The sequence below is a fragment of the Erythrolamprus reginae genome, chromosome 2 (genome assembly GCF_031021105.1).
Source record: "Erythrolamprus reginae isolate rEryReg1 chromosome 2, rEryReg1.hap1, whole genome shotgun sequence".
Lineage (NCBI taxonomy): Eukaryota > Metazoa > Chordata > Lepidosauria > Squamata > Dipsadidae > Erythrolamprus > Erythrolamprus reginae.
The window spans coordinates 332,733,313-332,758,029 of NC_091951.1; the positions used below are offsets into that span (position 1 = coordinate 332,733,313).

Here is a 24,717-nt window from a genome sequence, read left to right on the forward strand (position 1 = left end):
GGACACAATCTGAAGTTAGTTGGGGAAAAGATCAAAAGCAATGTGAGGAAATGTTATTTCACTGAAAGAGTAGTAGATCCTTGGAACAAACTTCCAGCAGACGTGGTTGGTAAATCCACAGTAACTGAATTTAAACATGCCTGGGATAAACTTATATCCATTGTAAGATAAAATACAGGAAATAGTATAAGGGCAGACTAGATGGACCATGAGGTCTTTTTCTGCCGTCAGTCTTCTATGTTTCTATGTTTCTAACAATGAATTACAAATCTGCTTTGTTGTAATCAAGCTTGGTTTACATTAGAGACTAACAGAAACAATTTTTGAGGGGGAAACATTTCCGCAGGGGGAAAAATGTTTCTTGTTAAGTTTTCCATGTTTCCAGCCAGTTAATTATTTTCATCACGAACTTCTAAGGGTGAAGTTGAATAACAGTAGGGGGGATTTTCTAACATTAACAAGGAATAGCATCTTTGAAGATTGCTATTAGCAAGGGGTAACATTCAAATCAAATCAGGTTTACGACCAGTGAAGGGCTACCAAAAATTTTTACTACCGCACTGTGGGCTTGGCCAATGCAGGACACCCTGCATTTTCTTTCATCTTTCAGTGCAAATTGGATGCTCTGGGGTGGAGCTCCATTTTCTCTACCCCACTGTGTTCCCCATCGTCCACTCCTGTTTACAACAGTCTATGAAAGGTGACCAGAACAAATAAAAACACTCAAGGAATATCCAGTTAAAAGTTCTAGAATAAAATAATAAATTACAGATAAAATCTATATTAAAAACCCAATTTGGCATCCAATCTGTCACTTCTGCATGGCCTAATATTATTTTACTGAAAGAGTAGTAGATCCTTGGAACAAACTTCCAGCAGACGTGGTAGATAAATCCACAGTAACTGAATTTAAACATGCCTGGGATAAACATATATCCATCCTAAGATAAAATACAGAAAATAGTATAAGGGCAGACTAGATAGACCATGAGGTCTTCTTCTGCCGTCAGACTTCTATGTTTCTAATTGTATTATAATATCAATCCTTAAACTGTGAGGCCCGTAGTCAGTAATGAGCTTCTGCCCCCATAGGGGGGGAGAACACAGTGGAGATAGTAAGTTTATGCACTATTTCTTGATTACTTAATAGTTTTTTTTAATTGTCCTTCCTTCTCTAGTACCTTAGTATGATCCTTAATTACTTTTAAAATAGGAAATAATTAAGTAGTATGTTTTTACCCATAAATGCTTTAATTATTTTAATCTTTATCTAGAACTTAACTTTTATAGCAATTCAAGAAAATCGAGCTTCTTGTCTAATCTGTTCTCATACTGAACCTTGTGGGTTCAGTACAAAACCTTAAAATGTTACTGTGCTCCTTAACAAATAATGCTGTCTATCATTTGTCCTTTTCGTGGCTATTCAAATAATGTGACTTAATGAACTGAAAAAAAGTCCAAGCACCTATTTGAAAACGTATCTTGGTTGGTACCCAGTCGCATGACCTTTAAGCCACCCCAGTCACATGATTGCCAAGCCACTCCCACCTGGTCACATGGTCAACAAACCACTCATACCCGGCCACATGACCATCAAGCCACACCCACAAATAAGCGATGCCCACAGTGTGGCAGTAAAAAAATCGGCATCCACTCACTGCCTGTCGTCTTTAAAAAGTAAAATGCAAAAGAGCAGTAATAAAAAAGGATTTGCTACAGTACTGTAGCTGTGTAAAATAACTATTGTGGATTAATCACGTGTTTCCAACAAATCCCCAGTGCTGTTGTGCAGAATCTAGCCACCTGTGCTGTAATCACAGTCTGTTCATCCTTGAGCAGCCATTGGAGATAAGCAGTGTCAGATAGTCCAGGATATCTATTGATTATTGAAAGGATTTTTTTTTTCAAATATCTCTATAAAAAGAGCATTATTCAAACATTGATTTTCATTGGCTTTTGAAAATAAAAACCTAGTTTATATGTCACATTAGAAATTAAAAACAGCTATCAGTTTTATATTCACTCTAAACTTTTAAAATTTAGACACAGGCTAAAAAAAAAGAACATACAGTGATGCCTCGTCTTAAGAACTTAATTCGTTCCAAGTAGAAAAGTTCGTAAGACGAAGCAATTATCCCCATAGGAATCAATGTAAAAGCAAATAATGCATGCAACTCCATCCCATAAGTCACCCCTTTTGCCTCGCGCCGCTGGGAATCCCTGCCTCTGGGCTTCCATTGCCAGCCGAAGCACCCGTTCTTGCATTGCTGGGATTTTCCTGAGGCTCCCCTTGCTGGGATTCAAAGCAGCGCCGGCAAAAATGAAGGGAATCCCAGCGAGGGAAGGCTCAGGGAAATCCCAGCAATACAAGAATGGGCATTTTGGCTGGCAACAGAAGTCCGGAGGCCAGGATTCCCAGCGAGAGCAGGGAATGGGGAATCCCAGCACTTTGGCTGGCAACAGAAGTCTGGAGGCGGGGCATCCCAGTGGTGGCGGCTCAGATTCATAAGGTGAAATTAGTTTGGAAGAAGAGGCAAAAAAATCTTAAAACACCGGGTTCGTATCATTAAAAGTTCGTATGAACAGGGGTTCATAAGACGAGGTATCACTGTAGTTTGCATGGTGTCGTACAACAAACAGCCCTTGTGGTCCTTGTTGCAGACATACAACTGAAAGCAAGTAGAAAATGCTTTCTTTCTTTTACCTTTCCTTTTTCCCCCTTCTCTTTCTTTTCTTTCTTTTTTAGAAACATAGAAACATAGAAACATAGAAGATTGACGGCAGAAAAAGACCTCATGGTCCATCTAGTCTGCCCTTATACCATTTCCTGTATTTTATCTTACAATGGATATATGTTTATCCCAGGCATGTTTAAATTCAGTTTCTGTGGATTTACCAACCACGTCTGCTGGAAGTTTGTTCCAAGAATCTACTACTCTTTCAGTGAAATAATATTTTCTCATGTTGCTTTTGATCTTTCCCCCAACTAACTTCAGATTATGTCCCCTTGTTCTTGTGTTCACTTTCCTATTAAAAACACTTCCCTCCTAAACCTTATTTAACCCTTTAACATATTTAAATGTTTCGATCATGTCCCCCCTTTTCCTTCTGTCCTCCAGACTATACAGATTGAGTTCATTAAGTCTTTCCTGATACGTTTTATGCTTAAGACCTTCCACCATTCTTGTAGCCCGTCTTTGGACCCATTCAATTTTGTCAATATCTTTTTGTAGGTGAGGTCTCCAGAACTGAACACAGGATTCCAAATGGGGTCTCACCAGCGCTCTATATAAGGGGATCACAATCTCCCTCTTCCTGCTTGTTATACCTTTAGCTATGCAGCCAAGCATCCTACTTGCTTTTCCTACCGCCATTTTGAGACTGTCGGAAATCACTACCCCTAAATCCTTCTCTTCTGAAGTTTTTGCAAACACAGAACTGCCAATGCAATACTCAGATTGAGGATTCCTTTTCCCCAAGTGAATTATTTTACATTTGGAAACATTAAACTGCAGTTTCCATTGCTTTGACCATTTATCTAGTAAATCTAAATCATTTAGCTTTACTAGTAAATGGTCAAAGCATATCATGCATAAATTTAGTCTAGGCTTAAGTGATAACTGGGTGATTAAATAAGAACAAATTATAGTAAATATACAATTGATTTAAAATGTATATAGAAAATAGAACGGTAAACTGCTGAAATGTCAGCTTAAGAACTTCAACCAATGTTAAGCATATTTGTTAATTTTCTTTATTTTAATTGTTTAAAAAAAGTCATTTTTTAAAAAAAAGAAACAAGAAAATAAGTAGAAAATGCAAAACTTCTCATTCTTACTCACAGTCCAGTTTGTACTTTTTTGTCGGTAGGCTAACTGATGTATTAAATTGTCTTCAAGGACTGCGTATGCCGCATGTATCGTTGAGAATTGAACAAGATACTCATTTGCTTTTTCCAGGTAAGTTATATTTAGGCCAAAAGGTGCTTCAAGTTTAACTGCAAAGGACAATGTTATTATTAATTAGATTTGTTTGTCTCCCCTCTCTGAAGACTCGGAGCGGCTCACAACAACAAAATACAGTACAAATCTAATGATTAAAAAACAGTTTAAAACCCATTAATATATAAAAAAACAATCATACGTCCCAAACAAACCATACATAAAATGGAACGGCCCAGGGGAATCAATTTCCCCATGCCTGATGGCAGAGGTGGGTTTTAAGGAGTTTGCGAAAGGTGAGGAGGGTGGGGGCAGTCCTGATCTCCGGGGGGGGAGTTGATTCCAGAGGGTCGGGGCCGCCACAGAGAAGGCTCTTCCCTTGGGGCCCACCAGATGACATTGTTTCGTCAACGGGACCCAGAGAAGGCCAACTCTGTGGGACCTAACTGGTCGCTGGGATTCGTGCAGCAGAAGGTGGTCCTGGAGATATTCTGGTCCGATGCCATGAAGGGCTTTATAGGTCATAACCAACACTTTGAATTGTGACCGGAAACTGATCGGCAACCAATGCAGACTGCGGAGTGTTGGTGTGACATGGGCATATTTGGGAAAGTCCATGATTGCTCTCGCAGCTGCATTCTGCACGATCTGAAGTTTCCGAACACTCTTCAAAGGTAGCCCCATGTAGAGAGCATTACAGTAGTCGAATCTCGAGGTGATGAGGGCATGAGTGATTGTGAGCAGTGACTCCCGGTCCAAATAGGGCCGCAGCTGGTGCACCAGGCGAACCTGGGTAAACACCCCCCTTGCCACAGCCGAAAGATGGTTCCCTAATGTTAGCTGTGGATCAAGGAGGACACCCAAGTTGCGGACCCTCTCTGAGGGGGTCAGTAATTCCACACCCAGGGTAATGGATGGACAGATGGAATTGTCCTTGGGAGGCAAAACCCACAGCCACTCCATCTTATCAGGGTTGAGTCTGAGTCTTTTGACACCCATCCAGACCATAACAGCCTCCATGCACTGGCAAATCACTTCCACTGCTTCGTTGACTGGACATGGGGTGGAGATGTATAGCTGGGTATCATCAGCATACTGATGATACCCCACCCCATGCTCTGGATGATCTCACCCAGCGGTTTCATGTAGATATTAAATAGCAGGGAGTAGAGGACCGACCCCTGAGGCACTCCACAAGGGAGAGACCTAGAGGTCGACCTCTTACCCCCCACTAACACCGACTGCGACTGACCGGAGAGGTAGGAGGAGAACCACTGAAGGACAGTGCCTCCCACTCCCAAACCCTCCAGCCGGCACAGAAGGATACCATGGTCAATGGTATCGAAAGCCGATGAGAGGTCAAGAAGCACCAGGACAGAGGATAAACCCCTGTCCCGGGCCCGCCAGAGATCATCCATCAGCGTGACCAAAGCAGTTTCCATGCTGTAGCCAGGCCTGAAACCCAACTGTTGAGGGCCTAGATAATCGGCTTCTTCCAAGGACCACTGGAGCTGGAGCGCCACCACCTTCTCAACAACCTTCCCCATGAAGGGAAGGTTGGAGACTGGATGATAGTTATTGAGAATAGCTGGGTCAAGGGAAAGCTTCTTGAGGAGGGGGCACACAAGTGCCTCCTTGTAAGGAGCTGGGAAGGACCCCCTCCCCAAGAAAGCATTGACAATCTCCTGGACCCAGCTCCGTGTCACCTCTCTGCTGGCCAAAACCAGCCAGGAGGGACACGGATCCCCCAAACAGGTGGTGGAACTCACAGCTCCAATGGCCTTGTCCACTTCATCAGGTGTCACCAGATCAAACTCTTCCCAGACAGATGGACAAGGACGGGCCCCAGTCACCTCAACTGACTACCTGTACATAAATGTGGATGACTTATTTGACCATGAGTAGTTAATGTTTTGACTTCTCATCCTTTACTCCTCTACATCACCTCTAGACTCAGAAGCCAGTTAAAATCAACAATTTTTAAAAGAAATTATTCCTACCACATACTAGAACAATGAAGGTGAACCTATGGCTCGGGTGACAGAGCTGGCAAGCAGAGTCATATCTGCTGGCACACAAGCCATTGCCCTAGCTCAGCTCCAACGTGCATGTGTGTGCTAGCCAGCTAATTTTTGGCTCACAGGGAGCTCTTGGAGGGCATTTTTGACTTCCAGAGAGCCTTCGTGGGGATGGGGGAGGGTGTTTTTATCCTCTCCCAGCTGCAGGGCAGCCTTTGGAGCCTGGGTAGGATGAAACACAAGCCCACCAGAAGTTGGGAAACAGGCCATTTCTGGCCTCCAGAGGGCCTCTGGTGGGTGGGGGAAGCTTTTTTAGTCCTCCATAGGCATTGAAATATGGGTGTGGCACTTGCGCATATGCGATAGCATGCATGCACACTGTACAAGAATGTCTGTTTCCATTCTTGTAAGCTACAATATATTAAAGCTGCAGTGATAAGAACATGATGCTAGAAAGCTTGATTAATGACAATACAATAATGTTCATGAATTAATCAAACTTAATTTTTTTGGCGTCGAATCATCACTTTAGTGTTAATTCACCGGCTAATATACGAGGGTTACCTGGGAAGTAAGGTTACAAGGCATGTGGCTCTCACGAGGAACGTTTACGGGGGAAGTTGGTATTATTATCATGTAGTGGGAAGCCACTGGAAGACAATGAGCAGTGCCAATGGTCAGTAGATCATCGACTGGCATTATGGTGAACGTTAGAGATGAGCGTCCTCATTCCATTTCCATCCAAATGCGAAGTGCGTGCTGAATGCTACCTGAATGTTAAGGGCATGTCAAAAGATACTTCACCAGAAGAGCTCTTCACTCCTCCACTTGAAATAGAACACCCTACGAGACCAGATTTTCAATCCTGGGCCTAGAAAGTTTAGAACTAAGATGCCTTAAACAAGATCTAAGTATTGCCCACAAGATCATATGCTGCAACGTCCTGCCTGTCGGCGACTACTTCAGCTTCAACCACAACAACACAAGAGCACAGAACAGATTTAAACTTAATATTAACCGCTCCAAACTTGACTGTAAAAAATATGACTTCAGTAACTGAATTGTCGAAGCGTGGAACTCATTACCGGACTCCATAGTGTCATCCCCAAACCCCCAACACTTTACCCTTAGATTACCCACGGTTGACCTATCCAGATTCCTAAGAGGTCAGTAAGGGGCGAGTACAAGTGCACTAGAGTGCCTTCCGTCCCCTGTCCTATTGCTCTCCTATATCTCCTATTCCTTTCTTCTATTCCTATATCTCTTCTGCTATTCTTTCATTGATATGTTCTATTACTATATCTTCTCTTCTCTTCTTTCTTAGATATATTTTACTATGAGTATCTCCTCTATAACCTTCATCATGTATTTTACTATGTGTATATAGATATATACCTACTAAAACCCTCATTGTGTACTGGACAAAATAAATAAATAAAAATAAATAAAAATAATAATAAACGCTGCTGAGATGGGCGCCCAAGATGCTTACTGAAATCCACAAAATTGACAGTGCCGCCCAAGAATTTCTTGACCATTTCAAGATTGAAGGCGAGGCTTTTCTCAACTGTGTAGTAATAGGATATGAAATTTGGGCTTATCACCATACTCCAGAGAGCAAATGTCAGTGCAGTGGCACCATACCCATTCTCCTTCAGTCAAAAAATTTGAAACTCAGCAAATGGCGAGAAAAATTGCGCACAATTTTTAGGTACCCATTGCAGCAGCGTTCATGCCCTTAGCATTGAGGTTGCGTATTACAGCACACACTTCGCACTTGGAGGGAAACGGAATGAGGACGCTCATCTCTAACCTTCACTACAACACCAGTTGATGATCTAGTGACCACTGGCGCTGCGCGTTCTCTTCTCAACCCAGATAACACTCGTATACTGTATATCTAAATAGTGTAGTTAAGGGAATGATGTATTACATTTATTTTACATCTGTGAATTTGGAACAGTGTTGCTCAACCTCAGTAACTTTAAGATCTGAGAACTTCAATTCCCAGATTTCCTCAGTCAGCCTACAGTTCTGGGAGTTGGTCTACACATTATAAAGTAGCTGAGGTTGCACAAAATTGATCTGGGGGGGGGGGACACACGGGACAATTACTTTGAACTACTGTATATACAATCTTCCACTTGTGCAAGCAGATCCCTTTCCATGATATGGATCGACACCATAATAGTCTTCTGACAATAGAGATCCCATCTTTTTCCTCCAAATTCGGAAATGGAAGAGCATAATTGGCCATGAGTCTTTGGACTCTGTCTTGATATAACTAAACTTCATGTTTGGAACAGTTTTAAAAATGAATTCACACTATACATTTGCTTACCACATTTAGCAACTTTCAATTTCCGGCACTTTTTGTAAGGATTGGTCAAAGTTATTGTCAAGCAAACATCCAATTCGCCAATAAAATCGCAGAGTTCTATAGAACAATTGCCGACAAGGGGATTTTTCATGATGCACCACAGGGGTTCATTTGAGCAGCTGGACCTATGAGAAAATACGGTGTAGCAATGAAATTTTGGAAAACCTGTCTACCCAAACTGGTTCTGGAAAGAAGCTAAAAGTAGGATAACATAGACATTCAGAGAGCTGGTCAATTCATTAGAACTTACACTGTACAGTGTTACCTCTACTTAAGAACGCCTCTACTTTCTAGATCAGAACCGGACATTCAAGATTTTTTTCCTCTTCTTAAGAACCATTTTCTACTTAAGAACCCGAGCCCGGAAAAATTTCCCAGGAAATTTGAGAGTGGCACCAAGGCCTGGTCAGTTTCCTGCCATTCTCCCTTTAATCCCGGCCATCTTAGGCTTTTCTGGACTGCCAGAGGAGCCTTTCGGTAGCGCTTAAGGAGGCTTTGGCAGTCCAGAGCGAACAAAGCATTTTGTTGCCTCCCGGAGCATCTGGCCGTGGAAAGGCAAAAGGAGGCGCTTCGCCCCAGCTGAATGAACTCAGCTTCAGCCAAATCGAGGAGTCACCACAGTGAAGGAAAGGTGCCGGCTACAAAATGAGTGAGTGAGAGAAGAGGAGAGTCCTTCAGCATGGGAATGAAGAGGAAGCAGGTTGCAGCAGCAACAACAGCCACCACCTTTCGGTCAAAGGAGCGGGAGGTCCCCCCGTCTCACCCACCTGGGTTTCTCTCTCTGGCGCAGTTTATGGGAGGCAGCCTCGCGCCGGATGTATGGGAGGCATGTGTTCCTCCTCGCTGCCTCAGAATCCCCACTTTTTAAAAAAGCCTTAAAGTTTTGGACTTTTTTGATTCCTCTCACCTTACCTTTGGCAGCGAATGTCCTCCTCCTCCTCCCACCCAAATTCCAAGCTTTTCTTTCTTTCTTTCCTAATGGGTTTGCACACATTATTTGCTTTTACATTGATTCCTATGGGAAAAATTGCTTCTACTTAGAAACTTTTCTACTTAACAACCTGGTCACGGAACAAATTAAGTTCTTAAGTAGAGGTACCACTGTAGTTTGAAAGATGCTATGGATCCATGGTTAGGATACTACAGTCATTAGTTTAGCAGAAGCACTGTGATTGTTTTGGCCATGTAATTGAGAGACCATGTGAGAACTTTGGGTCGAAAAATTACTTTTATAGTTTGATAGACAAGTAAAAATGGATACTGAGTTAACTGATGTTTACAGACTAATAAAACAATCTTAATCTACCCGAATCCTAAACCCAAAATCTTCATCCTTAAATTATCTATTGTTGACCTCTTCCCTTTTCTTAGAGGTCTGTAAGGAGCGTGCATAAGTGCACTATTGTGGCTATTGCCCCTGTCCTTCTGTCCTTTTATCATTTTTATCACTTTATACTTTGTTATGTTAATACAAACTATAACTCTATACTTGTTTGACAAATACAATACAATAAAATAAATTTAAAAATGCAACAGCTATCCTATACTTTTCCTGATTCACTGTATTCCTTAGCTGGACATTAAATATTTTTCATGGCAAAAATATTCTTTTAATGTCTTCTAATTCCCCCAATTGTCTATTATAGTTGATGAATCCTCGCTTTCTATGTTTCAGTATTTCCAGGTATTCTACAAATGATGCCATGTAATATATCTGTAGTTAAAATAGCAATGCTTTGAGTTGTGTTGTTTACTTATGCCCCACTCCAAAAGAACAACGGGTTAATGATAGTATCCTTGGGCTAGAATCTTTAGCATTAAGAAACCTTTTCTATCATATTTGTAACAGTCATTCATTTTTAAGGCAAGGTCCATTTTCCTTTACAAAACTTCATAGTCCTGGAAAGCCAAGAGAAAGCATGTACTTAATCAGCTAATTAAGTTAAAAGCAAGGGCCAACTTAATAATTAACATCATTATGCTATATAAAACTTCCTTCTAAGTTTCTCAGTAATGTTAACACCCTTTGCTAAAATATCTCCAAATCTACCTTTTCTATTTCTATCATCAGGTTAAGAAAGTTGTAGATATAGTATGATAAGGGGCGTGCATAAGTGCACCAGTGTGCCTTCCGTCCCCTGTCCAATTGTCTCTCCTTATCTCATTTATCTTTTCTTCCTTTCAAATATGTTCATCTATACTTTTAGATCTTTTCTTCTATTCTTTTCTTTACTTATATTATTACATATCTTTCTCTTCAATGTGCATTATGTATTGGACTAAATAAATAAATGAATGAATGAATGAATGAATAAATAAATAATAAAATAAAATAAAATAAAATAAAATAAAATAAAATAAATAAAATAAAATAATAAAATAAAATAAAATAAAATAAAATAAATAAAATAATAAAATAAAATAAAATAAAATAAAATAGTAAAGTAAAGTAAAGTAAAGTAAAGTAAAGTAAAATAAAATAAAATAAAATAAAATAAAATAAAATAAAATAAAATAAATATATGGAATCCCCCCAAACTTGGCAACTTTAAGATTTGTGGACTTCAACTCCCAGAATTCTCCAGCCAGCTATGTTCTGTAGTGGAAATGTTGTGTAGTTCGGAGGACTGGCAAATACCACCTGTGGCTGGCCCCAGAGTGGGGTGAGAATGGAGATTTTGCAATGTCTTGCTTCCATGAGTGGGGAAGGAATGGAGATTTTGTAGTATCCTTCCCCTGCCACAGCCACCAAGCCACACCACAGCCACCAAGCCACGCCCACAGAACTGGTAATTTTTAAAAATGGATTTCACCACTGGAAGAAAACTGTAGGTTTTACTAGACTCTAAAGGCAAGGTTTTAGAGTCTAGGTTTTACTAGACTCTAAAGGCAAGTTAAGTGGTATTTGCCGGATAAGACAGAGTGGCTGTGGGTTTTGCCTCCCAAGGACAATCCCATCTGTCCTTCCATTACCCTGGGGGGGGGGAACTGTTGACCTCCTCGGAGAGGGTCCGCAACTTGGGCGTCCTCCTCGATCCACAGCTCACATTAGAGAACCATCTTTCAGCTGTGGCGAGGGGGGCGTTTGCCCAGGTTCGCCTGGTGTACCAGTTGCGTCCCTATTTGGACCGGGACTCACTACTCACAGTCACTCATGCCCTCATCACCTCAAGGTTCGACTACTGTAATGCTCTCTACATGGGGCTACCTTTGAAAAGTGTTCGGAAACTTCAGATCGTGCAGAATGCAGCTGCGAGAGCAGTCATGGGCCTACCTAGGTATGCCCATGTTTCACCAACACTCCGCAGTCTGCATTGGTTGCCGATCAACTTCCGGTCACAATTCAAAGTGTTGGTTATGACCTTTAAAGCCCTTCATGGCACTGGACCAGAATATCTCTGAGACCGCCTGCTGCCGCACGAATCCCAGCGACCGATTAGGTCCCACAGAGTGGGCCTTCTCCGGGTCCCGTCGACTAAACAATGTCGGTTGGCGGGCTCCAGGGGAAGAGCCTTCTCTGTGGCGGCCCCGGCCCTCTGGAACCAACTCCCCCCGGAGATTAGAACTGCCCCTACTCTCCTTGCCTTTCGTAAGCTCCTTAAGACCCACCTGTGTCGTCAGGCATGGGGGAACTGAGACATCTCCCCCGGGCATGTACAATTTATGAATGGTATGTGTGTGTATGTATGTGTGTTTAGAAAATGGGATCTTTTAAATGTTTTTAGTAGAATTTAGATTTGTTGTAAACTGTTTTTTCACTTTGTTGTGAGCCGCCCCGAGTCTGCGGAGAGGGGCGGCATACAAATCTAAATAAACATAAACATAAACAACATAAGTTACGATTAGTTAACATTCACCCACAGGCCAAATAAGAATCCCCCAATCAATTTCTGAAATTACAGAACCCCCCCCCCCAAAATTGCATGCCCCAAATGCTGCAGCCAATTTTTTCTCCATTGTATTAATCTTCTAGTCCCCAAGTAATGAGGTTTGAATACATTACAAAAGTTCTTACGGAATAGAAAAATTGGCATTGATCTCATTCAGGTTCATCTCCGTCCCAGTAGCCTCACAAATTAAGAAATTGCTTTCCATCGATAGCATTTGAGCGAGACACTCAAAGCTGAAGTCTTGCTCATCATCTGCACAAGTACCTAAGGAGAAAGAATCACAAAATAAAGTCCTCAAATTTCATATTTAAAGCACTTTATAAGGAGTCAAACAAAGTAGACTACACAGCTTCAGTCCTGAAAATTAAACTGAATTCTTTTCCTCCATTTCTTCCTCAATTTAATTAGAATAGAATAGAATAGAATAGAATAGAGCCAGGGTGGCGCAGCAGGTAGAGTGCTGTACTGCAGGCCACTGAAGCTGACTGTAGGTCTGTAGTTCAGCAGTTCAAATCTCATCACTGGCTCAAGGTTGACTTAGCCTTCCATCCTTCCAAGGTGGGTAAAATGAGGAACCGGATTGTGGGGGCAATATGCTGGCTCTGTTAAAAAGTGCTATTGCTACCATGTTGTAAGCCTCCCTGAGTCTAAGGAGAAGGGCAGCATAAAATTGAATGAATAGAATAGAATAGAATAGAATAGAATTCTGTATTGGCCAAGTGTGATTGGACACACAAGGAATTTGTCTTGGTGCATTATTATAATATGGTAAGAACTCATGTATCCCAGCAGTCAGTTAGGTCCCACAGAGTTGGCCTTCTCTAGGTCCTGTCAGCTAAGCAATGACGTCTGGCGGGGCCTAGGGGAAGGGCCTTATCTGTGACAGCCCCGGCCCTCTAGAATCAATTCCTCCGAGAGATTTGTATTGCCCCCACCCTCTCGGCCTTCCACAATGTTTTAAAAACTTACCTTTGCCGACAGGCTTGGGGCCATTGAATTTTTTAAATCCAGCCCTGGCCAACGATTGAATGCATAATGTATGACAAGATAAAATGAATGTGGATGATTGGTTTTAAGCATTAGGGTTTTAGAGCCTCTTTTTAATATTAGATTTCTTATGTGTTTTGTATTTTCCTCTGTTGTGAGCTGCCCTGAGTCATATGTGTGTGTGTGTATGATTCTACACAAAAAAACATGTAACCCTTCCCTGGTACAGAGCTGAAGGGATTGGATACTGTAGCCTAGAGTTTAATTCTCTGCCTTACAAGGCAAAGGTTGCAAGTTCCAGTCCCAGTGAAGGTATGGCTAGCTGATGAGGCCAAAATAAGGCCGAAATAGATCTATCCTAGTCTCCCTTAATTTTCAAATTCAGCAAAAACATGTGACACACACACACACACACACACAAATAAATAAATAAACAAACTGCCTTTGAGAAGGATCCAGGAGCTGAAAGCAATCTGTAGATTTTGATTGAATCCAGCTTTAAGTTTATTTATTTATTTTGTCCAATAAACAATAATATACAATAAACGTTATATAGGATATAGTAGAGAAGATATAGGAGATATAGGAGAGACTATAGGACAGGGGACGGAAGGCACTCTAGTGTGCTTATGTACGACCCTTACTGATCTCTTAGGAATCTGGAGAGGTCAACCATGGATAGTTTAAGGGTAAAGTGTTGGGGGTTAGGGGATGATACTACGGAGTCCGGTAATGAGTTCCACGCTTCAACAACTCGATTACTAAAGTCATATTTTTTACAGTCAAGTTTGGAGTAGTTAATATTAAGCTTGAATCTGTTGTGTGCTCTTGCGTTGTTGTGGTTGAAGCTGATATAGTCTTTGATAGGTAGGACATTGCAGCATATGATCTTGTGGGCAATACTTAGATCATTTTTCCGAATGCCATCACTCTACTAAACAAATAATTCCCTCAACACTGTCAGACTTTCTACTAAATCTGCACTTCTATTCTACTAGTTTTTCTCATCATTCCTTTCACCCATTTCCTCCCATGTTGACTGTATGACTGTAACTTGTTGCTTATATCCTAAGATTTTTATTAATATTGCTTCTTCATTGCTTATTTGACCCCTATGACAATCATTAAGTGTTGTACCACATGATTCTTGACAAATGTATATTTTATTTTATGTACGCTGAGAGCATATGCACCAAGACAAATTCCTTGTGTGTCCAATCACACTTGGCCAATAAAAATTCTATTCTATTCTATGTTTAAGGCGTCGTAGTTCTAAGCTTTCAAGACCCAGGATTGTAAGTCTAGTTTCGTAGGGAATTCTGTTTCGGGTAGAGGAGTGAAGGGCTCTTCTGGTGAAGTATCTTTGGACATTTTCAAGGGTGTTAATGGTCAGAAATGAGGTATGGGTTCTAAACAGATGAGCTGTATTCCAGGATGGGTCTGGCGAAAGTTTTGTAATTCCCGGTCACAACAGATGTTTCTGTTGGGATTGGGTGGCACAGAAAATAAATAAATTAAATTACATTTTAGCTTCCAACCCAGTTCAGCATGCTCTTTTATCTTCTTTAGGACATTGTGTGACTTACCACAAAGATCCCAAGAATGTCTCCTCTGATATTGACTGAGGAAGTAAAGACAAAGTCCAAATGATAGGTCTTTCTTGAAGGGATACAGAAAACAAGTTTTTTGTGTTTGTCTGGTTGCCCAATGCATTTGAAATGCCCTTTCAAGAAACCATCAGTTCCTTATTTTTGTTTTTGTTTGTCCTGTAAAACTGGCTTCTCTTGCAACCTTTGTCCATTAAATTGACTTTATATTAATTAATTAATCAACTCACTAGCAAATAAGTATCCTTTTCCCAATCCATTGGCTGCTTTTTAAAATCACTTTTCTGTTTGCAAAAACAACTATAAACTTCCTCTTTGGCTTACTAAGAAGAAAAGGACAAATATTTGTGTGTGTGTCTGTCTGTGTGTGTAACATATTTTTGCTGATAATGAAAAGGAAGGGAGACTAGTATAGATCTATCTCAAGCTATTTTGCTCTCATCAGCTAACCATACCCTTAACGGGATTTGAACCTGAAAAGTCTACCTCTAGACCAGTGATTTTCAACCTTTTTTGAGCCATGGCACATTTTTTTACATTTACGAAACCCTGGAGCACATTGAGCGGGGGGGGGGAATAAAAAAAGTTTGGACAAAAAAATTATATCTCTCTCTTCCTCCCCTTCACTCTATTTCTTTCTCCCTCCCTCTTTCTCTCCCTTCCTTCCTCTTCCTTTCTCTCTCTCTCCCTTTCTTTCTCTTCCTTCCTCTCTTTTTTGCTCCTTTTCTCTCTCCCTCCCTCCCTCCCTCTATTTCTCTCTCTCTCTCTCCTTCCCTCCCTCTCTTTCTCTCTCTCTCTTTCTCTCTCGTTCTTTCTCTTGTTCTCTTTCTCTCTCTCTTGCTTTCTTTCTCTCTCTCTTGTTCCCTTTCTCTCGCTTGCTCTTTCTTTCTTTCTCTTTCTTTCTTTCTCTCTTGCTTTCTCTCTCTCTCGCTTTCTTTCTCTCTGAGCTTCACGGCACACCTGACCATGTCTCGCGGCACACTGGTTGAAAAACACTGCTCTAGACCACAGTTTCTCCTTCTCTCCTTTCTTATATATACAGTGATCCCTCGTTTTTCACGGGGGATGCGTTCCAAGACCACCCGTGATAAATGAATTTCCGTGAAGTAGAGGAAAGATATTTTTTTATGTATTTAACAAGTGTTTGGACTTTTAAAACCCACCCTTTGCTTTAAACAGTCATTTTATAATGTTTCTCAGCTGGAACTACATGGGATATCCTACCAGTTTCTTTAATAGAGTACAGTAGTACTGTAGAAGAATTTTATGAATTTTTAATGGATTTAAAATTTTCAATAGATATGGAATGTGCAGAACTAGATATGATGACAAAACGTTTGAACAATCAAGTTGAAACAGAATTTTATAAAATATGGGACAAAGTATATAATTGGTGGAACCTTAAAAATGGTGGTAAAATTATATAAGTAAGAATTTACAATTATTTGAATTTATTAATTAGAAGGTTAATTGTATGTATAGATGAAAGAATATTTAGAAATTAATATGATAATGTGTTTTTTTCTCTTTTTTTAGTTATATTAAATAAGTGAATATTAATTAATTAATTAAATAACATGACAGTAATAGATAGAATGTAATAGTTTAAAAATAATATAAACACAGAGTATTTTTTCAATATTACTAATATTAAAGTATCATCCTTTTATATGGTAGTATTAGTTTAAGTATTTTATATTTTATAGATAAGAAAATTAATTAAAGTTATATAAACAATAACTTATAAACAACAGAGTTAAATTTAATAAGAATATTGAGTGTGAGTGTTATATTTCTGAATCGATCTGATTATAGTTAGGCATATTTTTTTTTTTGTATTAGTTAGACTTCTATGTTAAGCGGAGCAATGGTAGCTCCTTGAATGTTGAATGTTGTCTGTCTTTGTATGCCTAATGAAAAATAATTTTAAATTTTTAAAAAAAATAATAATAAAATTTTCAATAGATTTAATGGATTTAAGTCCCCTTTGAAAACCCGCGAAGTAGCGAATCCGTGAAAGATGAACGGCGAAGTAGCGAGGGATTACTGTATATATTTTATATACATATACAAAAGAAAGCAATTGGTTAATAAGATATTTAAAGAAAAGTGTCAACATTGTTCTCTAGATCAAAGAATTTAGACTACCAAGAAAACTTTTGAGCAATTCATTTTCTCTTATGACTCATGGTAGTTGCCCATCTTACTTCATCTGCATATTCCCTAGAATGATTGCTCAGCATTAACAAAAAAAATTTCAAGCTGTAGGTTACCGAGTTCACCATGCAAAATGAAAATGTAAAGAATACTGTAGGGAATAGTTCGCATTACACTATGTGAAGCAGATTGTGTGGGAATTTCTCAACAACAAATGGGAATTTTCATCAAACTTTGTTCAATTGATTTTTCACTTGTGACTTGCTGTATATAACAAAATAATTTTGGAAACCCACAAGGACTAAATTATAATAGCATTTTTTTCCTTTCAATAAATATATAAATCCATATTGAAAGTACTGAGAGCAGAAAGTAACTTTAATCCTTTTCTGAAGAGTACTTTTGATGCCAACAGATGCTCATTTTAAACCCAGCGCGAATTTGCAATATCACTTGGAAAAATGAAAAAATATATATTTCTCCTGTGAATGGTGAGCCGGACGTGGGCCACTCACAACAAATGGTACTTTCTCAGACTGTTTGGTCCACTGTGAGTTTATCAAAATCAGCAATGCCTGTTCTTTGATACATGTCTAATCTGATATATTTAATTTAATTGATTTGATTTGATTGTTCATTCCATAGATGATTGGGATAAACAGATGACATCATCTAACTAAAAGTGCATTGTACTGATAAAGAATCTAGGTTTCTTTCTGGATATTTCTTGATTTATAAACCCATAGACCAACCCATGCCAACAAACTTTCTATGAGAAATACATCCACATTCTATCCAAGACAATTGTGTGTATAAACCAGGTACATGGATACATAAAAGTCTCCACAACTGCTAAGAAAAAGCCTATTTTAAAAGTGTTGGCTTATTACAACAAGGGTTAAAACAATCCATAACAAAACCTTATAATCATCAAAGGTTTTCTGGAACAACTATAATTTCATAAACTCTAAGGCAGTGTTTCCCAACCTTGGCAACTTGAAGATATTTGGACTTCAACTCCCAGAATTCCCCAGACAGTGAATGCAGGCTGGGGAATTCTGGGAGTTGAAGTCCAGATATCTCCAAGTTGCCAATGTTGGGAAACACTTGTTTGTTTGTTTGTTTGTTTGTTTGTTTGTTTGTTTGTTTGTTTGTTTGTTTGTTTGTTTTGTCCAATACAAATTGAAAGTTAAAGAGAATAAAAACGTGTAGTAGTAAATATCAGGGAAGGGATAGAAGAAGAGATATGAGAATAGAATGCATCAATGAAGAGTAGAGGAAGGATATATGGATGGGAGAAAAGATATATAAAATATAGGAGAGACAATTGGACAGGGGACGGAAGGCACACTAGTGCACTTATGCTCGCCCCTTACCGACCTCTAAGGAATCTGGAGAAGTCAATCGTGGAAAGTCTAAGGGAAAAATGTTGGGGGTTGGGGGTTGACACCATGGAGTCTGGTAATGAGTTCCACGCTTCAACAACTCGATTGCTAAAGTCATATTTTTACAGTCAAGTTTGGAGCGGTTGATATTAAGTTTGAACCTGTTGCGTGCTCTTGTGTTATTGCGGTTGAAGCTGAAGTAGTTGTTGACAGGCAGCATGTTGTAGCATATGATCTTGCTGTTCTAAGGGTTGGAATCTTAGATCACTGCTCTAAGGGTTGGAATTGAAGTAATTTTAAGAAAAATATTATTTCAGGATGGGTATGGAAGGGGAAAAGCAACTTGTAGGGCACCTGATGGTAACATTCTCTTAGAATAGGGATCATATTCTAGCGGTCCCATACTACTGAGAGCATGGAGTTCTGTAGATACATTCAGCCAAGCTAAACAAGGGATTAAAGATGACAACCAGTACCTTAAATCATGCCTGAAAGTCCATTGGCAAGCAGCTTAATTCTCACCAATTTCATCCTTCTGGTGTTACAGGGACAAAACAATGTGTGTGCATAGCTACTCAATTGCTGTATTCTACAGCAGCTGGAGCATCCATGTAACACGTCTGTACATGGTCATTCATGTGTGACCCAGACATGAATGACCATGTACAAGGCAGTCATAACTGGTACATGAGATGAACTTGTGCAAAACTCCTCTTGGCCACATTTATTTTATGTATTTATGTATATAGAAGGATTTAGGGGTAGTGGTTTCTGACAGTCTCAAAATGGGTGAACAGTGCAGTCAGGCGGTAGGGAACGCAAGTAGGATGCTTGGCTGCATAGCTAGAGGTATAACAAGCAGGAAGAGGGAGATTGTGATCCCGCTATGTAGAGCGCTGGTGAGACCACATTTGGAATACAGTGTTCAGTTCTGGAGACCTCACCTACAAAAAGATATTGACAAAATTGAACTGGTCCAAAGACGGGCTACAAGAATGGTGGAAGGTCTTAAGCAGAAAACGTATCAGGAAGGACTTAATGAACTCAATCTGTATAGTTTGGAAGACAGAAGGAAAAGGGGGGACATGATCGTAACATTTAAATATGTTAAAGGGTTAAATAAGGTCAAGGAGGGAAGTGTTTTTAATAGGAAAGTGAACACAAGAACAAGGGGACACAGTTTGAAGTTAGTTGGGGGAAAGATCAAAAGCAACATGAGAAAATATTATTTTACTGAAAGAGTAGTAGATCCTTGTAACAAACTTCCAGCAGACGTGGTTGGTAAATCCACAGTAAATGAATTTAAACATGCCTGGGATAAACATATAAAATACAGAAAATAGTATAAGGGCAGACTAGATGGATCATGAGGTCTTTTTTTGCCGTCAGTCTTCTATGTTTTTATGTATTTATTTCCTCAAGTATGTATTGGTATTATACAAAGATATAACAATGTTTATAGACATGATACTATTAAGAGAGAAACATAAGGACAGGGGAGGTGCACTTATGCACGCCCCTTACTGACCTCTTAGGAATCGGGTGAGGTCAACAGTGGATAGTCTAAGGGTGAAAGTTTTGGGGGCTAGGTGATAATACTATAGAGCAGTGAAAGACTACCAAAATTTTTACTACCATCCTGTGGGCGTGGCTTATGCAGGACGCCCTGCATTTTCTTTCAACATCTTTCAGTGCAAATTGGGTGCTCTGGGGTGGAGCTCCATTTTTGCTACCCTACTGCGTTCCCCCCCCCATCCAGTAGCCCACCCCACTACAGTGTTGGGTAGTGAGTTCCATGCATTAACTACTTGTTTACTAAAGTCATATTTCCTACAGTCGAGTTTGGAGCGGTTTACTTTGAGTTTGTATCTGTTGTGTGCTCCTGTGTTGTTGTGGTCGAAACTGAAGTAGTCGTTGACAGGAAGGACGTTGTAGCAGATGCTTTTATGGGCTATGCTTGGGTCGTGTTTAAGGCGACGTAGTTCTAAGCTTTCTAAACCTAGGATTGTAAGTCTAGTTGTGTAGGGTATTCTGATGCGAGTGGAGGAGTGAAGGGCTCTTCTAGTAAAGTATCTCTGCACAGATCCTGCAAGTCCTTTTTAAACAGGAGCCATAAGTACAAAAAAAACCCCACTCCCAAACAAACCCCAGATTATCAGTTCCAAATGAGGGAATGTAACGCCGTCCAAAACCCAAAGATGGAATATCCCACTCTCAGATGGTCTATGAACCCAAAACTGCTTGGACCTGCTGTGATTAAGCCTCAATTTATTCCTCCCAATCCAAGATCAAGCAGGGTCCAGGTACTTGGATAGCATGTGGCCTCTTCAGCCTGGGGCAATGTACCAAGGTATATCATTAGCATAATTGATGAAATCTGACCCATATCAATGGATGAGTCGCCCCTGCTTTTAAACATAGAAACATAGAAGTCTGACAGCAGAAAAAGACCTCATGGTCCATCTAGTCAGCCCTTATACTATTTTCTGTATTTTATCTTAGGATGGATATGTTTATCCCAGGCATGTTTAAATTCAGTTACTGTGGATTTATCTATCACGTCTGCTGGAAGTTTGTTCCAAGGATCTACTACTCTTTCAGTAAAATAATATTTTCTCATGTTGCTTTTGATCTTTCCCCCCTTTTCCTTCTGTCCTCTATATAGCGGGATCATAATCTCCCTCTTCCTGCTTGTTATACCTCTAGCTATGCAGCCAAGCATCCTACTTGCTTTCCCTACCGCCTTTCCCTACTGCCTTTAATGTGGATATTAAACAGGAGAGGACAGAGAATTGAGTTGGGAGTTCACCCACATCAGAGGCTTTAAAGGCAAAGGTTCCCCTCAAATATATGTGCTAGTTGTTCCCGACTCTAGGGGGCGGTGCTCACCTCCGTTTCAAAGCCGAAGAGCCAGCGCTGTTGGATGATGTCTTGGTGGTCATGTGGCCAACATGACTAAATGCCAAAGGCCCATGAAACGCTGTTACCTTTCCACCAAAGGTGGTCCCTATTTGTTACTTAACTTTTTTATGTGCTTTCAAACTGCTAGGTTGGCAGCAGCTGGGACAAGTAACAGGAGCTCACCCCATTATTCAGGCACTAGGGCAGTGATGGTGAACCTATGGCATGGGTGACACGGGTGGCATATCTACTGGCATGTGAGCTGTTGCCCTAGCACAGCTCCAATGTGTGCCAGCCAGCTGATTTTTGGCTCTCACAGAGGCTCAGGGGGGGAAGTTTTTGGCTTCCAGAGAGCCTCCGGGGCGGATGGGGGAGGGCGTTTTTTACCATCCCCTGGCTCCAGGGAAGCCTTTGGAGCCTGGGAGGATGAAACACGAGCCTACTGGGCCCACCAGAAATTGGGAAACAGGCCATTTCCAGCCTCCGGAGGGCTTCCAGGGGGTAGGGGAAGCTTTTTCACCCTCCCCAGGCATTGAATTATGGGTGTGGGCACATGAACCCGAGGAAAAAAAGGTTTGCCATCACTGCACTACGGATTTGAACCGCTGAACTGCTGACCTTTCAATCTTAGCCATTGAGCCCCTGAGCCATTAACCCTAACCCTAACAGAGGCCTTAGAACTCCCATATCTCCACTAGAACCTATCCCACATGGGCAGGGCAGCCACTATAAAATAGTGCTTCTTATTTCTAAGACCCAGAAACAGTTGAGGATTAACTTTACAAATATCGTCAGCCAATACTGAAGCCAAAAACAATAAACTTAATCCATAAGACAATGAAAAATTAAAAAACAAAAAACTACCTCCTCTTTCTCCTTCTCTCCTGCTTCCTTCTTCACTTCCTTGGCAGTTAATGAGTAATAAGAACAGAAATCAAGTTTATTGTTTTTGGCTTTAAGAATACATGGGCATTTTGTCTAATTACCATGTAATTTGCTAAATATATCCCGGTATAGGGGAGATTTTCAGAAAAGGGAACATCCATCTCTAGCTTGCAACTTGCTTTCACATAAAGGCCTGCATACGGTCCCTTGTCTGAAATTAATCAGGAATCCTGTATACAAAAAAGGCTTCTTGTGCCTGCATATTTCAATAATTATGTATGACATTATGCAGTTATAAACATTTGGTGACTTTCCCCGTTGCAGGGACAGGCATAGTTTTGCATTTTTCAAAATAAGATTCTCATCCCAGCCCAAGAAAAATAAACTTTAAAATCACATCCCTAATTAAAGACAAAGTGCTTATTAATTCCTCTACCCATTGTCCCCGGACCATTTTAATAAGATGATTAAGGGACTGAAAGAATATAACCCACAACCAAATACTGAGAAATTCTGGTTCTCGCTGTGTACTAGAATTCAGATTTTATATAGCAGCATTTTTCAACTGATGGCTTTATTATTATTATTATTATTATTATTATTATTATTATTATTAATTAGATTTGTATGCAACCCTCTCTGAGGACTCGGAGCGGCTCACAAATAAAAGGAGTGATCCTTTTTAAGAATGCTGGTTTATTAAATAACAATAATAAAATCTAAACTCACCTTACTTTTTGTTGGCAAAATCCAGGAAAACAAGCACCAGGTTTATACCCTGAAAGAAAAACTAACTCTGTGCTACATTTCTAATAAATGTTGTTTGAAGGTTAGAGCAGCACTGCCTATACATCTGATAAGCGTTCAACAGTGTGTTTTATCTATACACACCCATTGTAAACTAAAAACTAAACTAAAAATAAAAGTGTATACAATAAATTAGTCCATCAAGGTGACAGGATATTTGTCTTTCGAAACACATCACGATAACCAGATTCAAGATTCATTGCCTTTGTGTTTTGTGTGTTTAAATAAAGTTTACTTTTACTTTATTTTTTAAAAAGATTCTTTACATTACATATTTGGAACATTTCACTTCCCCTGTTTGGAATTTTTGCAAGAAAGAAAAAGTTGGAGGGACTTACCATATCCTACACATGTTTCCGACCCAGAGCCACTTTCTGAAGAAATAAAAGGAAGAAAGAGGAAAAAGTACGTGTACACAATTAGATTTGGCTTTGCCATCTTCTCAAGTTGACATTCTTTCTACCTGGCAGGAGGACAAGAGAAACTCAATCTGAGAAAGATCAGTTTGCGTTGTGAATTTATAACTCTTTCTAGAGTGCGCTGATGAATAAAGTAACCACAGGCAACGGGAAGTAAAAACATACAGACAAATAGGCAGGGGGTAAAACAGGAAACATCCCCCAAAAAGTGCTTGTGGGGGAGTGAACTAAGATCAAAGGATACTACTATGATCTGTTAACTACTAGCTGTTGTTAGCCACCCCGAGTCTACAGAGAGGGGTGGCATAAAAATCCAATAAATAATAATAATAATAATAATAATAATAATAATAATAATAATAATAATCTGCATAGTCTTAAGTACTATGAAAAGTGCTTGTTCTACTAATTCAACTTCTTTTGATTGAAGTTCCCATCTTAAACATCTCATTGAGATGGAATTAAGATTTACAACTATCAGTTCCAGGGGTCCCCAAATTTGACAACTTGAAGACTTGTAGACTTCAACTCCCAGAATTCTCCAGCCAGCATAGAATTCTCGGAGTTGAAGTCTACAAGTCTTAAAGTTGCCAAGTTTGAAGACCTCTGAGTTAAGCAAATCTATTACGGTACCTTCTTTTCTTCATCCATTCTCTATCTGTCCCTCTCTCCCCCTCCCTCTCATTTAATTTTGAGGTTTTTCTATCTCATCTATGAAGAAAATGGCAAAGTTTGGTTACAGACTCCCTTCTATGGTTTATTTATTTATTTATTTATTATTAGAGTTGAAAGGGACCTTACAGGTCATCAAGTTCAACCCCCTGCCTGAGCAGGAAATCCTACAGCACCCCAGCCAAATGGCAGTCCAATCTCCTCTTGAAAATGTCCAAAGTTGGGGAGTCCACAACCTCCGCTGGCAGGCCGTTCCACTGGTTGATCGCTCTCACTGTCAGGAAATGCTTTCTTATCTCCAGGTTGAATCTTTCCTTGGTCAGTTTCCAACCGTTGTTCCTCGTCCGGCCCTCTGGTGCCCTGGAAAACAGTGTGTCCCCCTCCTCTCCGTGGCAACCCCTTAAGTACCTGTATACAGCTATCATGTCCCCCCTAGCCCTTCTTTTTACTAGATTATCCATGCCCAGATCCAGCAACCTTTCCTTGTATGACCTGGTCTCTAGTCCCCTTATCATTTTAGTAGCTCTTTTCTGCACCCTCTCTAGAGTCTCTATATCTTTTTTGAAGCGTGGTGACCAGAACTGGATGCTTAACAACTGGATGGTTGTTAAGTATCAGCAATGTTTAAGTGGAAAAAATGACCTATTTCATCCAAAGTCTATGTCAAG

The 24,717-nt window shown here is 40.1% G+C and overlaps 1 protein-coding gene across 2 annotated transcripts in view; it reads right to left on the minus strand.

Annotated features, from left to right (window-relative positions):
• Positions 1-23,473, minus strand: part of IL7R (interleukin 7 receptor) — a 41,006-nt gene extending 17,533 nt beyond the window's left edge. Inside the window, exons 1-4 of one of the 2 annotated variants that reach the window (XM_070743441.1) lie at positions 23,297-23,473; positions 12,355-12,493; positions 8,301-8,464; positions 3,843-3,997 (exon numbers count right to left, since the gene is read on the minus strand). In XM_070743441.1, the coding sequence (XP_070599542.1) occupies positions 3,843-3,997; positions 8,301-8,464; positions 12,355-12,493; positions 23,297-23,396 (558 nt within the window). In that variant the 5' untranslated portion in view covers positions 23,397-23,473. Of the gene's footprint in view, positions 1-3,842; positions 3,998-8,300; positions 8,465-12,354; positions 12,494-22,885; positions 22,947-23,296 lie in introns of those variants that run through there. The other variant, XM_070743442.1, reaches the window with a different exon arrangement.
• Between the last annotated feature and the right edge of the window lie 1,244 nt (positions 23,474-24,717).